We start from the raw sequence: 15,431 nt of genomic DNA, 5'->3' as shown, positions 1-15,431 counted from the left end.
CAATGTTCGCGCAAGCGAAGAAAGTATGTTGGCAAATATTTGGACAGTATTTGAGTATAATATAGCAATAAATTTATTATTGATTGTTTAAAATATACATTTTTGCTAAATCAAAAAGTCATGGTCAAATCGTGCATTTTTATTAATATATGTAGATATATCCACGCGACATATTATAAGAATTAAAAATACTGCAAGAGTCAAAACAAGAAAGTGTTCGCATTTATTATAAAACTTTTTCACAAATTGTTGAATCATGAAAAACAATATAAAATTAGATTTCTGTCATTTCGTTATAGCACCAAAGCAAATTATCAATTATAAAAATATATATATATCACTTGAAACAATATAATGTTATCTAATATGTTTAGAATTTCGATATTATCTAATTAGATTTGCTTGTTTAATTTACCGCGTGATGCGTTCTATTCAATTACCGGCAATAAATTGATTTCCTATTAACTATTCATTGAATATTCATCGCAACAAGAAATACATCGTAGAAATATCAAAGAAATTGCTCGTCAATTATTCATATCAAATAATGACATATAATATTACAATTGAATGTGGATGCAATCCATCTTAACGCTGACATGTTTATTATCGGTAAGATGAATTGTCACCTTACATCCCATTCAAACATAATATTATTCATCTCCGAGTTCGTCAAATTAAAAATTATCCCGTGTTAAGACAACTGACACAAAAATGTGTACCTATTATTATTATCGTTCTGATGAAACCAAATTAAGAATGCGCGACATACTGTTAACGCCCCTGATAACTCGCTCTCTCTCTCTCTCTCTCTCTCTCTCTCTCTCTCTCTCTCCTCCCCCTCCCTCTCCTCTCCCTCCCTCTTTCTCTGCCCCCCCCCCCCCTCTCTCTCTCTCTGTCCTGGTCTCTGTCTCTCTGAGCAATAGTTCATCGTTAGACAAATTTATCGAGTTAAGACGCGACATATAGTGCTCCTCGAGCACCTAACTACATCGTAAATTAGACGAAAATGCTACTGCTTTCGCACTCTCTCTCTCTCTCTCTCTCTCTCTCTCTCTCCCCTCCTCCTCCTCTCGCTTCCTTCTTTTTTCTCTTTCTGCACAATGAACGTTCCTTCGCAAAACTGATAAATACGTGCATATGTATGACAGCTACATAATTAATTGTAAGTTCAAACTAAGTTATTCCATGCTCGTAACAAAGTTTCTTGAAATAGTATAAATCGACTTCTTTCAGCTCTAGGTGCTTTCCAAATAGACTTTTTGCATTTCAAATAAGATAAGTGTATATTCAAAGTGACTGTAGGTGAAGAAAAGAAAAGAAAAACTAAGAAAGGTGTAAAAAGTGTGAAAAGCTAAATGCACAGCATAGAAAAAACAAAGCGTCTGTTTAATACCCACTATATTATTTGCATGCTTGAATATTTAAATTTTTAATGCACTTTTTTAATATAGTTAGTATGAAGCCAAGTTATCTAATTTATATGCGTGAATCTTAGCAGAATGCTACTTCTTTCTTTAAGGCGAACATATATATAGCTAAGAAATGCAATTAATTGGAACAGGAAACTTGCGAACAAGAATTCATTTTATGAAATTGAATTTGTAATCGGCGACATGAAGAATTAGATTGAAATTGTCTGAATTTTCTATCCTTTCCCGCTCTCGACACTTACTACCATCACAAAGAATTAGACAAATAATCACTTTAATTTCCTATTATGCAAAATGCACAAGAATTAAATCCAATTTTATTATTAAATATCCAATTTATAATAAATATAATTTTATTCTAATTTATTTTAATTATTTTTTAATTATTTTTTAATTATTTTTTAATTATTTTAATTATTAAAAAGATAAATCAATTCTGTTATATAAAAGAACTGAAATACATAGAAAACAATTAGAGAAAAATAAAAAAAATTCAAAATTTTCAAGCTAATTTTTTGAAAATTAAGGAGTTCATCTCTCCCTTTATAAATTAACCAATTTATTAAATTAATTAATTAAATTAGTAAACTAAAGTTTTACTAATTTCTTCTAATTCAACTGAGAGAATATTTCTAATGTATAATGAACATCTCACTCGTGATACATAATCGCTTTACACTTTCATCTATTAAATCTACATCTCCGTCAAACGGTTACAACATTTTGAAATCATCTCTCATTCATATTTAACTAGAAGGATTAACGCAATCTTCATATTATTCAAATGGAATTTTGAATTGCATGACCAGGTAAGCGTTAAATGCACCGCTAATCAGAGACAAGGCGACCTATATTCGTATTCTGCATTTAGCGCTAAATGCAGCCATCACTGATGCTGAATTTTCTTTGTCCTATATAAAGATCGTATCTACCGCATTATTACGACAGATCGAAAGTAGATAGCCATATTAGCACTAAATGTATGATACGAATATAAACTAAAGTGTTAAATCATGATTTATGATGCAAGCTTATTTTATATTAGCACGCTAAATATAACACACACTAGATTTGGCTGGCTGAATTATATAAAAATGATAACGTAGAGTAAAATAAGTGTATAAAAATCATCACATATATCGCGAAAATATATCGTATTTTCTACAGTGATATTAAATTTGGAAAAACCACACTCGCGAACAATATTTTGATTGACGACATTTTAATGAAGATCCATTTAATCTTTGGCTTTCTATATGAATTTACAGTGATTATATATTTTAATTTTATTTTAACGTTAAAATGCGATCTTCATATTATTCGGACGTTTCATATTTCGGAAATTCCAAAATATATGATTGCGTAAAAGCTTACATGCGACGTGAAACATAAATTCAAATGGATGGTAAACGTATTTCTTAGCGAGAGTTATTGCTTTGCTATGATTATTCACGTCAGGATTATCAGAGATATGATAAATCTGGCTATTATGATTTTAGAGATTAGTGTCTTCTAAAACGATATTTGAGTCGTAAAAAAAGAATTAATAACGACTCATTACGCATTAAAGTTACAGCAGAGGTAAATCATTATTTCTGAGAACTGAAAAACTGATCAGTTCCTTAATGATCTTGACATTTCGAGCTTCTGATTGTTATTAAGCTCTCTCGATTTCCTTGTTATATTATCGAAGAGACAATATTTTAAATTGAGAAAATTTAATTTAAATTCTCAGTACACTCACATGATAATTATCAAAAGTTGGAAGGACACATTTACGAACTAATTTGGCATACATTTCTACAGATGTATCGCGAACGTGCAGCTATTTAATTCTGAAGAGAGAATTTATCAAAGTTCTCGGCAGCACATCGAAGGTTCAACGGATTCCATTTATAAGTTTCACAAACACATTTCAAGTGTTCGGCTATCTGGTTTCGAATCGAAGGAATTATTTAAGACTCCTAGAGTGTGCAGGAGTCAAGTTCTAAATGGTCTTGCATTAATGTTACAGACACATCTCGAGAGTCGTGACTGTTTGGCTTCGAGCTTAAATCATCAAGATTAACACATAGGACCCTCACAGACCCTGATAAATGTCGAGGGCTCGTTTCGACATGAATCTCGAATCCTATGCGAATGACGATCTCTCGCGCGTATCTCCGAGCTGCTGCCGCCCGTATTCGCACGGTAATTGCACACTGGCTACCATTTGAATAATTTCATCCACGCGGCAAGGACACGTACTCACCAGGGACGTACGTGGCTAAGCAATCCTACGCGATCTACGCCTAGTTCCCGAATGAATGCTCGCTTCTGCGGTCACCGATGACTATGTCCGCTGATATCCGCCGCGCCAAGCCATTCTCTGTGGGGCATGTTGTTGCCATCGAATGCACAAGGATTGCAAATGCGATCGGATCGGCAAAGTCCTCAAACGTTGCGCTAAATAACGCGCGTTCGCGATTACCGCATATACATTGTTTCTCGGTTCGATCGATCCCGCGATTTGCTGCACTTTGAATATTAGCGCACACAGCCGTTCACCTGTGATAATCCCCGATTATACTAGCTAAGAGGAATATGAATACTCAAACTCGGCACCCCGCGGGACTTTAATTATTACCTGGAAATACTCGAGATCTTCCTTGACTTCCTAACCTTTAATCGTTCGACTAATTCATTCGCTTAGCTCGGGGGATGCAAATTTAATTTCTCGACTTTCTCTTCAAATCTTCGAAGGAAAGAGAAAGTCGTAATGTCTCCTTTATAGATGGGAATACTTACTCGTTTGTGAGATTCGTTAGCGTAAACTTAAATCTTAAACGTGAATCCCTGGTGTTTATGCGATCTTTACCAAGAACGGTGAGAACTTGGCGCGCTTCATAGCAAACGATAATACCAACTTTGCAAATTCAGTAGCATCAGAAATGAAAAAAAAGCACTGCTATCAGCTATTCAAAGCGAATATTAATCTCTGTTCACGTTATTCGAAATCCTCCAAAACTTTTGCACTTAAAATTATATATATATAATTATTTATATATTATACTCGGTGAGCGTTGAAAAGAAAAGAAACGGGGATGAGTGTAAACAAGAACTTGTACTTAAACGATGACACAAATCAAAGATAAAACTCATTTAGGGTGAATTAATATAATTATTTCGCGCCGAGACTTCGAAGTCGCCTCTTAGATCGGTTCTTATGTCCAAGATCGTCTTAAGCTGTCATAAATCAATCATAGAATTAGCATTATAAATCAATAACAGATATTGTCATTTTAAAACATTAAGATGGTCTTGAAATAAGAACAAAGAATTAAAAAATTATGAATACCTTATTTTAAGAATATCTAGAGACTTTTTACAACATCCAAGTTATTATGATGCCGCAAAAATCGCTATTGTTCGCAGAGACATGTGTCTATCTAAAAAAAAAAAGTATTATCTCGACAATGGTTAAAGGACTTTCCGTCCCAATGAAGCGGCCAAGAAAAGGGCAAGATCGTATGTAGTAGAGTAACGTACCTTGAGTTTTTCCGCTTGGGCGAATTTCTCGTTGTCCCGCGTATCACGATGCGCGATAACAAGCGTAATTATGTCGCGGACACGTGATGATCCTTTGCTCCGTTTCTTTTTTTTCTAGATTTTTTCGATGTTGTATATTCACGAAGTGCGTTTGATGATACCGTGCGCGTTTACGCATAAAACGACGTATCCGCCTCGCGCTCGCGCGCGCGCGCGCGCGCGCAAACACTCCGCCCTCGCGGTATACTCGCGGCCACGATCGCGCGAGTCTCGCCGGTCTCGCGGTGACTCGCGGCGAAGTTCAGACCGTTCAGACGGCGCGTACTCGCCCGTCCGTCCTTCGTTCCGCGCTACCCTTCATTCTTACGTAGAAATAAAGAACAACTTTAACTCTTACCGGCGATCGACGGCCGACGGTTGACAGACGTTGCTACCGAATGGTAAATATACTCACAGTTCGCGTGGCACGCGGACGCGCAGCTGCTACTAAACTCCTTCTCGAGCGCGAACCAAACGTGACTCGAAGTGCGCGCGCCGCCACCGCCGAGAAACTGGCGGCAATGAATATAGTCCCCGTCGACGCGACGGCGTCGTCAACGATGACGACGACGACGCCCTCGTCGATTAAAACAACCCCAAAAGGGTTGGCCTACAAACTTCTCTCGATCAACTCTGCAGAAGATTAATAGAGGATTGCAACAATGTTTATGATGAAGAAACACGGGAATTATACACAGTTCGAAAATTTGTATTAAATTAAAAACAAATTTAATATAGTTCACGTGTCCCGATGGATCACTTAAAGGCTTTTATTAATTTAGCACAAGATGATGAATAAGTTGAAAAGTAACATATTAAAAAATCAACAGAAAATATTGACACAATTTGTCAGCAAATTGTGGAAGTATAGCTTTTCAGTAAAATTAATATTTATGATAAACATTAAATTAACATGGATTTTATTCATCTTAGAATTTACATTTGAAACACATTATTCTTATGTTATTTATTATCATAATTATATTATTTTGACACTAAGAAATTGAATATCAATTTAACATAAACATTTAAACAACGTGATTACATTATAATAAATCAACATCAGAGTATACTAAAAACTTAACATGAAATTTTAACAAGAACTTGAATGGGTCATTTTTAATATAAATAAAATTTTTTTTATTATATATTTTTATTATTCTTTAGTTTCGTAAAACAAAGATAGAGAATAACACAAACAGCGCTAATATATCGTCTTAAACACACTCTGGAAGTCATTTTTCAATCAATAACGATTTATTTCAATTTGATGACTTGTTATTCTACCAGCTGTAGAACATAAAATCATAATAGATTAAAATATGATACCAAGTAAAGGTCATTTTAGGAAGAATCATAATGATACACTTTTGACAATAATAATTTTGTGATAAATTCTTGATATAATAATATTTAACTGATTTTTTAACTAAAATAAGATACAAATATTTTAATAAATGATTCATTATTTCTTATTTAAGCAAATTTCTATTATTAATAAAAGAAAGGTTCTACAGAAGAATTGTTTCCACACTAGATTACAGGATTACATTATAGGAACTATAATATTCGAATATCGGAATCGTTGGATGGCAAATGGTAACGCAATTACGCATACACTTCATGTCAGTCACTTCGAATGTCTTCGAGCAATAATTAAAGTTCCGTAAAGTGCCTCCGCTCAACTCGAATATTTCCCCGCAAGTTTAGCGGGTTTATAGAATCATCAGTGTTACACGGTTGCATGAACTAATATTCAAAGTGCGGCAAATTGGCTCTTCTTGTTTCACAAGAAAATAGTGGAAGAGATTCGCTCGGGTGAACTCAGCAACATCACGTGATGCTTTGTTACCTATTTAGCGATTTCTTTTTTATGCTATAAATCTCATCGAATATAAAAGTTGAATTTTTTCCGAGTTTTTATATCATTTTTAGTTTATACATCACCGGAATCATTATTTTATCATCAGAACTATTTTCCTTGATACCGTCATTTTCAGAACACTCGTGCTTTACAATAGCAGAAGAGAAAAGAAAACAAACAAAATGTATCTGAAAGAACTGTGATAGAATAGTTAAGAGAAAGAACTGGTATGTTAAAGCTTTGTTTTTTCTAGCTACGTTTTCTCTGACTTTTTATGCTCGAGCCATTAAAGCCGACAATATCCCGAGGCGTTTTTTAGACACATACACACACACACACACACACACACACACCACGTGCGCGCGCGCACACACACACACTTATACCCTCCTAAATCGTTCCAAATCAATTTGTGGTAACGTGAAACAATCGTTACGACATTCTCGACATGATTCTTGTTATGATTCAAGGTGAAAATATCTACAATTGTCGTCCTTGTGGAATAACGAGCAAATGTCACATGGAAAATTGCTAAAAATTTTACGTAAATAAGCGTAGAATAAAGAAATGCACAATTTGTCGCACGCATACACACACAACACACACACACACACACATTAATTTAATAATTTAAATAAATAATAATTTCATCATCTTGTTAAAAATTCATTCTGTCAATCTGTTTCTTTTGCATATCATATCGCTTGAACGAGTCTCTGAGTTAGAATAAAAATGAGTCCGAAAATTAATTGTATTTTGCCCAGCTAAAAATATACTCCATATGTCGATCGCACCTGATCATACATCGCACTTAGATGTATCAAAAAAGTAATAAAAACAGATAGTAACTCAATGATAATCTTTATTACATCAAAAAGAGAAAGAGAAAGAGAGAGAGAGAGAGAGAGAGAGAGAGAGAGAAAGGAGAAAATTTTTTTTTCTTTCTTCTCAAATATTCGAAACCATATTTCTGATCCACAGACATGTGTTCAAAGATTCGATTGAGGCGCACGTGAGCAAACATTTAGTCTGGTAAGAAACATTAATCAGTTAATTAAACAAATTGTAGAAGTGAACTTTATTACATTTTGGATAAAATTTTCTTTTAATCGGCCTATTTACACGATCAAGTATACGATCGATTGCAAATGTGATCACAAAGTGCACGTGTATGCTTACTGACGATAATTTAGGTAACTTCCACAAGGTTTACAATTTAGAACCAACTGTCGACATTTCTACCGGGTTAGAATTCGTTGATTTTAATCGTGCAATACATGCTTTTGCAATGAGAGGTCTCCGATAGTCTTCAATACAAATTCGAAAAAAATTATTCGTTCAATTACTTGTGATTTATTTTTTACGAAATTATTTTTTAAGAAATAATTAATTAAACATCTCTTTTACATTTCAATGTTCCTAATTTATACTTCGATCTTTAGCTTCATTAGTTTAAAGAGAGGAGAATGCAATATTTCCATTTCACATTCATAGAGATGAAGATGAAATGTTCATGCAAGGGTGCGTGCAGAATAACGTTGAATTTCAGCCGCTGTTTGAGAAATATGCGTAGGATATATTGTCTGACGACAAATTCACTGCATACAGGTCAAGGAGCGCCGCGCTTTTTTTGTCAACTGCACCATAAAGCACGCAATCTTGTCATCTTGACATCGTCACAAACGAGCCAAGGCTTTCGTCACGCAATTGCTAATTAATCATCATTTTATCCCTGTAAAAACTAATTAAATACAGCTCATTGTTGTAGCGAAAATAAATAATAATTTCATTGATTTTCTATCTTTTTTCAATTTCATCTGAAAAATAAAATTAATCAATTAAACTGCCACAAAATTATAAAAATTGTAACGGCAGTTCGTATTCATATTTTAGTACACTCTAATTTATGTTTAGTTTTTTTAATTTAATCTAAAAGTTGTCATGTAAAATTCTAGTAAGATATCATTATCGACTCATATTACTACAATCTTAAATATTTTTTATTATACATGAAAAAAACAGATTTAATTATTAAAAAAACTTTGATAGATCGTCCAATAAAATTATTTCCAGATCTGTATCATATATCTAAATTTTTAGATACCTCAGCAAAAACCTATTTTTTCCTTATATATTCAGCAATAATCAAATGCAAAGTGAAGGATATCAAAAGGCAAAGATAAAATGCAATTTTGAATTTCACACGTCTGGATAACAGAAGGTATTTAAAGTCTCGCGATATACATAAGTCTGTTGTAGATTTTGATCAAACACTATGACGTTTTCATACCGATGTCTTATCGGACGAACCAACATCAACAGAAAGATTTATCATGGGTATAAAAGATCTTAGCTGCAGTCTAAAAATATTTTCGTGGAAATAGCTTTAAATCTCTGAAACTTAAAATCTATATATTTATATGTTCTATCATATTAATATTAAGAATTGAATGACTGTTGCAATCATTTAAATTCACAATAACATTCACAGCTTCTATTGAGTGTTTTTTTTTTAATCTCAGTCGACAAATAGTTTTACTATTAAATAAAAGCATAACGATATATAGGATTGTTTCTTTTATTTTTATTTTTAGTGTAAAAAAATACACTTTCATTTTTATACTAAATATGAAAATAAGGAGAACTTCTAAAGGCCTTAATCTTGATATATGATGTCAAGATCATGACCCTGAACAATGTTTAAAAGGTTTTAACCATCAATCTGATACCTTAGATAATGCCGGCGGTACTGTAACTTTCAAACCTTACAACTAAAAAAATACTTAATGAAAAAATATTTTGTTATGATTTTTTGAAAAGCTTTGAGATAGGCTATGCAACAAATATGCAACAAAAAGTTTGTTTCTAACAAAAAGTGAGTTTCCATTTTTAAAAAATCAATGCGATTTTGACCTGATCTTAATGACGTCTAAATTACTCAAAGTCAAACTCACTAATAAGATTAGTAGTAAATCTTTTTAAACCTTAAAACTATTGTCTGAACATATTTTGGACTGGACCTTATCAGATCGAAGATAAAAGGAATATACGGGTGAGGAGTATTTGAGATACCCTGTACAAGAAACAGATTTTAACGTACATCATCTTAATTTTGTTATATCATTCTGAAAACGTCATGTGATGAAAGCTTTTATCGGAAGATATCTTGATGGAAATATGTTATGTTTTATATATATATATATATATATATATGTGTGCAACAGAATCGGTTGATAAATAAGTAAATATAATGCATCCTCGACATGTATACAACGAGTATATAAAGATGAACCGATTGTCCCGATATTCTCAATTACCCGAAAGTATCGTTTACGGAAAGAACATAGTTATCTGATACGGCGAATAAAAGAATATCTTAAAAATGGAAACCATCAATGTCACCAAGAATAATGATATTAACAAATTGTTCTCTTTTGAAGAAGTGAAGGAGATAACAAAACGCGCGCTGAGTAATGACACCAATCTAATAAAATACGCTATTCGACCGTACTCCAACGGCAGGCTCGGATATCTCAGCTCTCATTATCGACTCGATATAATAGCTATGAGAAAAAAGGAAACCATTACTCTTTCATTTTTTATCAAAGCCGTACCTTATGATCTGCCCGATTCAGCCGATTACATTATAAAAAAGGGTGTCTTCAAGCAAGAAACAACGTTTTATAGCGTCATAATGCCATTACTTCTCGAAGGATATTGCGGAGAACCATGGGCGGCGATGTGCTACAAAGTAAAGAGCGATTCGATAGTTTTTGAGGAATTAAGTGGTAAAGGCTACTCGATACGGGACAAATTATTCGACAAGTCACTAATATGTGCGGGTTTAAGTGCTCTCGCACGAATGCATGCCGCTTCTTTGCTGGCAGAAACTCGTCTCGGTACATCTCTCAACCGGTTGTATCCTGACGCCTTCGTGGAGAGAGGCTACGCTCACGAAGGAATGACATGGGAATGGATGCAATCAGGCATCGATGTAGCCGCAGTTATAGCCGAACGTTTGGGATATGATCCCGATCTGATACGTTCGGTCTGCGAAGAGATATATCATAGTATAAAGCCATCGTGCACAAAGACGAACGTAGTTAGTCACGGGGATCTTTGGGCTAACAATCTTCTCTTCAATAACGACGTGCCTCCTAAATGCTTGCTGGTAGACTTCCAATTATTGAGATATTCTCCCTTGGCGCACGACGTAGCACAATTATTGTATCTGTGCACAGACCGGAGCTTCCGAGAGACTTGGGAGAGCACGATGTTGCGTCATTATTATGACACGTTGCAAGAGACTCTGAACATGCATGAAATCCGTGTGCAAATACCTTCATGGTCAGAACTAATCGAAGGTATGGAGGAACAACGTCTAGGCGCCGTTATTGCCACAGTATTCTTCTTTCCTACGGTTTTAATGAACGATAATCTTGCCGCGCAATTAATGAACAATCCGGCGTCTTACGTCAAATTCTATTTTCGAGACAAGAAAGAGTTTGTTCTCTCAAACATGAAGAAAGATCCGGTTTATAATAAAAGGATCAGCGAAGCTGTCATCGAACTCGCCGAACTTGCTTCACGATTAGACCAATTACCGAAACCATCTTAATTAAATTAGGTATATACTTTATATAGTTGATTTGCACACATCCAAATTTTATTAACGTTTCATCGCTATACTTTGTATGTCTTTTATATATTTTATTTTACAAGAGTTGTATTGATCAATAATCGATAATTTTATTATCTTACCATCATAGTTCGCACAATAATTTTTACATGAATCAAAGAATGTTAGCTTGATCGGGAAATATAGCAGATAGGAAAGACCAGTCATGACTGATAAGCTGTGCGTTTGCATCTTCATCCATATCCTCTTTCTCATTCGTCGACGTGATCACAGGTTTCGACGGCGGTAATACCTCGATATCACTTACATCTGAAGCATTGTCCTGACTATCGTCATCGCTATCTCTGAAAATTATAAAAGAATAAATATATATACACAATGTTTATTCACATAAAGCAAAGTAACAAAATCTGACAACTTTAACAAATGTAACTTGCACAAGTTTATTCTGTATACCTAGAGTTTTCAGCATTTCTTGAATTTTGATTTTTTAATGGTTGTTGTGCCAGCGACAAAATAAATGACGTGCACAACAATCTCATCGGTGGCAAAGTGTGAGCTGGAACGCTAAGTAACTGAAAAACAAGAACGATGATAAATGTTAAGTGATTGTAAGCGAATATACTGTGAAACTATCGATAAAAAAAAAAAACCATTAATAGAATGCTTCGGTCGCGAGATAAGTTCAAAAGTATGTTTGCCACGTATGCGGTACTTGTGACAATCGGTCTGTCAGATGACTGGTTAATTAGTTTTAAAGCTGACACACAGCACACCTCCAAGTGAAATTTGTGCAATTCCTGCAATCTTCTACTTCAGATCTAGGTTGATTCGTCTGTTGCAACCCACACGAATATTCTCCGTAACGTGTACACTTTAGTGACAAATGCGCATATATATATATATATGTATTATAGTCGAAAAATTAAAATGCACTTTAATTTTGTTGATAAATATCTGCTGTTTGATAACAAGTTTAATAACAAGTTTATATTGTTATATTATTAAGTACAGCAGAGGAGAGATTTTCTTTCAAATAAATGAATACTTTAAATAATACATTAATTCAAAAAATTATGCAGATTTAGTACTCCTTTAAAAATATTTCAAAGAAAAATGTTTTTATCTCTCACAAGTAGCAATAATTACTGACAATATGATGTATTTAGCCTATGATGTACATATGATGTATTTAGCCTATATCTATATTATTTGGCATTTCTCATTTCAGGATGACGCGATCATCGATCAATTTCAAAGAATCATGACGACAATATTCGCAAAGCTGTTCATACGAAAAATGACTGAGATGGTCAGAATATAGCTTATTATCACTATAATCAAGACAATTACGTAAAGTCTGATGTTTATGACGTGTGACGCAGTTATTCATAAAGTACTTATTAAAATACTTGCGTATAACAATATGTGAAATATAAGGAAAGAAGATATTCTTTATTTTTAAGTGCAAAACCGCTATTTTTAGCGTAGAAAAACATGTCTAGCCTTTTCATTTAGTACAAATATTTTAATAGACTATAATTAGTGGATGTCTTACGCAGTCCAAATTGCAAAAATGATATTAAAAGACTAATATTATTAATCGAAAAATTACACCTGAAGTAGGTATTCTAGATGATCAAACCTTGGGATCTTACGAATTCTATATTCGAGGCTGAAACATATTTGCTCATTTTAATTTAGACAAATATCTAAAATAAATATATAGAACAATCTCTCGATAATAAAATAATAATAATGTGGCAAATGAAAGTAACGGCACAGTAATTAGAACGCAAATTATTAATATATTTAAAAAAATTATAAATTTGTTACATTATAATTTTTTTATAATAAACAAAATATCTCGAGAACAATGTATTTTTGAAACAAATATTTCATATAAAAGTTGTAGAGTTTGAAGAGAGCCGTCAGAATGAGCTACTTACATTTCGAATTTAGGGCCCACTTTGAAATTTGGCCCAATAAGGCTCAAATTTTTTTTCTAGGAGCACTTACATTTTATTGCAGATTCGTATTCTATATGGAAAAAAAAAAAATAAAGAAATTTGTTCTTAATAATTTTTCACTAAATTTCCCTTAATAAGTGCAAAATAATGTTCAAAGTTCTTATTTTGAATACATACCGGCCAACAAAGGCAGGACTAGTGAACAATTAGGCCAATAAAGGCAATTTATTTCAATATATAAAAAAAAATTGTCCGCTAGTCTTGCCTTCGTTGAGCGATATGTATTTCAAGATAAGAATTTTGAGCACTATTTTGCGTCTATTAAAGGAGATTTAATGAAAAATTTAATGAAAAACAAGAAACAAAAGTTCCTTATTTTTTTCTATAATATACGAATCTATAATAGACTTTTCTATCAAAACAAAATCACCTTAGACTTTATTATGCCCGAAATAAGCCTTGAATCCAAGATCTAAGTAGTTTATTTGATAATCCTCTTCAAACAACTTTTATTTGAAATATTTTTTTTTTTAAATGCATTTTCGAAATATTTTGTGTCTAAATTAAAATGGCCAAATATTTCTGTCTAAGTATAGAATCCATAGGATTTTAACTATTAAGATTTGACCATCTAGAATTAGTCCATCTAGAACTTATTGCAAACGTGATCTTTCAATTGATAACGTTAATTTTTTCATATTTTTGTAATTTAAGACGTTCTTTTGTTAAAAGTATAAATAAATATTGAAGTCATCAATAGATTAAGAATATAAATACTAAAAAAATAAAATAAGATAAACTAAAAAAATAAAATAAGAAATTCGTAAATTAATTTAGATAAATATAAAATGCTAACAAATTAAAAAAAAATTAAAAGTATAGTGTAAAATATAAAGTATAGTGTATATATAATAAAAAGTATAGTAATCGTAAAATATCATTATAAAATGTTGGTGGTGATGTATCAATGAGACAGATTGATTTAAACTTTGCCCTCTGTACCGGTGTGGCATTTTATTAGTAGGTATCAATCGCAACAATCGAGACGGTCGGCGAAGAAGATAAGACTGTTTTCCTGCTGGCCTGGTTTTACATTTGCAAGCAATCTCAGACAATTCTGCAACAACGTTTGCTATTTTCGCAACGCGCCAAGGTGTCCTATTGTAATCGATGTGATGAAATATTTTGAAAATTAAGCGAAATATAAACTTCACCATTTTTACATATTCGGATAATCGTAAAGTAATTTTTTGTGACGTTTACTTTGCCTGGATTTTGTTAGTCATTTGTTAGTCATTTGGAAGTCATTTCGACTGTTTCAATATCATATGTTTCATTCTTTTCCATAATACATTTTTGATGTGATATAATTTATATTGAAATCATGCCATATCACTAGATTTATAAATTAGATAAAATTTGAAACTGACTTGATTAAATGATCATGAAGATGTTCAGATATCTATCTTTGGACATAAAAAATCATAAATACATACAATAGATTATTCAATTCAAATGTTATGAAATATTATAAACTTTTTCTCATTTTGATTAATTTTGTCACAAAATATTTCTCCAATGCTCCGAGTAAAATGTTTTAATTAAGATAATTAAGAAGATAACACCTTGTTACAGCGCACATCATAACAAGTTCAATGATCACGCAATTTTCAAGAACATGCACTTCAAATCTCAAAATGATAATTAAAATCCTAGGTGTTTTAATAAGAATAAACGGACGAAGCTTTTAACGCGTACATTTTTTATAGCAGTAGAATACTTTACGTTTCGCGTGTAACTACTTTCGATAAATTTCTCGATGAGATATTTCTCGAATTTATTTTCGACACGTCGGATTAATTATTCGATACGAATGCATGTTACATTTGCCCTTATCTGCTTTTTCCAATACAACGCTACCTCACACTGTTCAATTTGCCAGGCCAACTTTCCGCCCA

At 32.9% G+C, this 15,431-nt stretch overlaps 3 protein-coding genes across 5 annotated transcripts in view; 1 reads left to right on the top strand and 2 right to left on the bottom strand.

Moving 5' to 3' along the window:
* Positions 1–5,429, bottom strand: part of LOC108691381 (calcitonin gene-related peptide type 1 receptor-like) — a 128,033-nt gene extending 122,604 nt beyond the window's left edge. For 2 of the 3 annotated variants that reach the window (XM_018199093.1, XM_018199095.1), the window contains exon 1: positions 4,962–5,429. The gene's annotated coding sequence lies outside the window, so the exon portion shown is untranslated. Of the gene's footprint in view, positions 1–3,684; positions 3,706–4,961 lie in introns of those variants that run through there. The other variant, XM_018199094.1, reaches the window with a different exon arrangement.
* A 4,774-nt stretch (positions 5,430–10,203) lies between these two features.
* Positions 10,204–12,794, top strand: LOC108691404. Its single transcript, XM_018199144.1, has 2 exons — positions 10,204–11,491; positions 12,735–12,794. The coding sequence occupies exon 1, from the start codon at positions 10,247–10,249 to the stop codon at positions 11,480–11,482; it is 1,236 nt and encodes a 411-aa protein (XP_018054633.1). The 5' UTR covers positions 10,204–10,246; the 3' UTR covers positions 11,483–11,491; positions 12,735–12,794.
* Positions 11,554–15,431, bottom strand: part of LOC108691402 (WD repeat-containing protein 75) — an 11,133-nt gene continuing 7,255 nt past the window's right edge. Inside the window, exons 14-15 of the mRNA XM_018199141.1 lie at positions 11,960–12,078; positions 11,554–11,847 (exon numbers count right to left, since the gene is read on the bottom strand). Of these exons, the coding sequence (XP_018054630.1) occupies positions 11,658–11,847; positions 11,960–12,078 (309 nt within the window). The 3' untranslated portion in view covers positions 11,554–11,657. The remainder of the gene's footprint in view (positions 11,848–11,959; positions 12,079–15,431) is intronic.

Source organism: Atta colombica, unplaced genomic scaffold (assembly GCF_001594045.1).
Source record: "Atta colombica isolate Treedump-2 unplaced genomic scaffold, Acol1.0 scaffold46, whole genome shotgun sequence".
Taxonomy (NCBI): Eukaryota; Metazoa; Arthropoda; class Insecta; order Hymenoptera; family Formicidae; genus Atta; species Atta colombica.
This window is presented reverse-complemented; position numbering and strand designations above follow the sequence as displayed.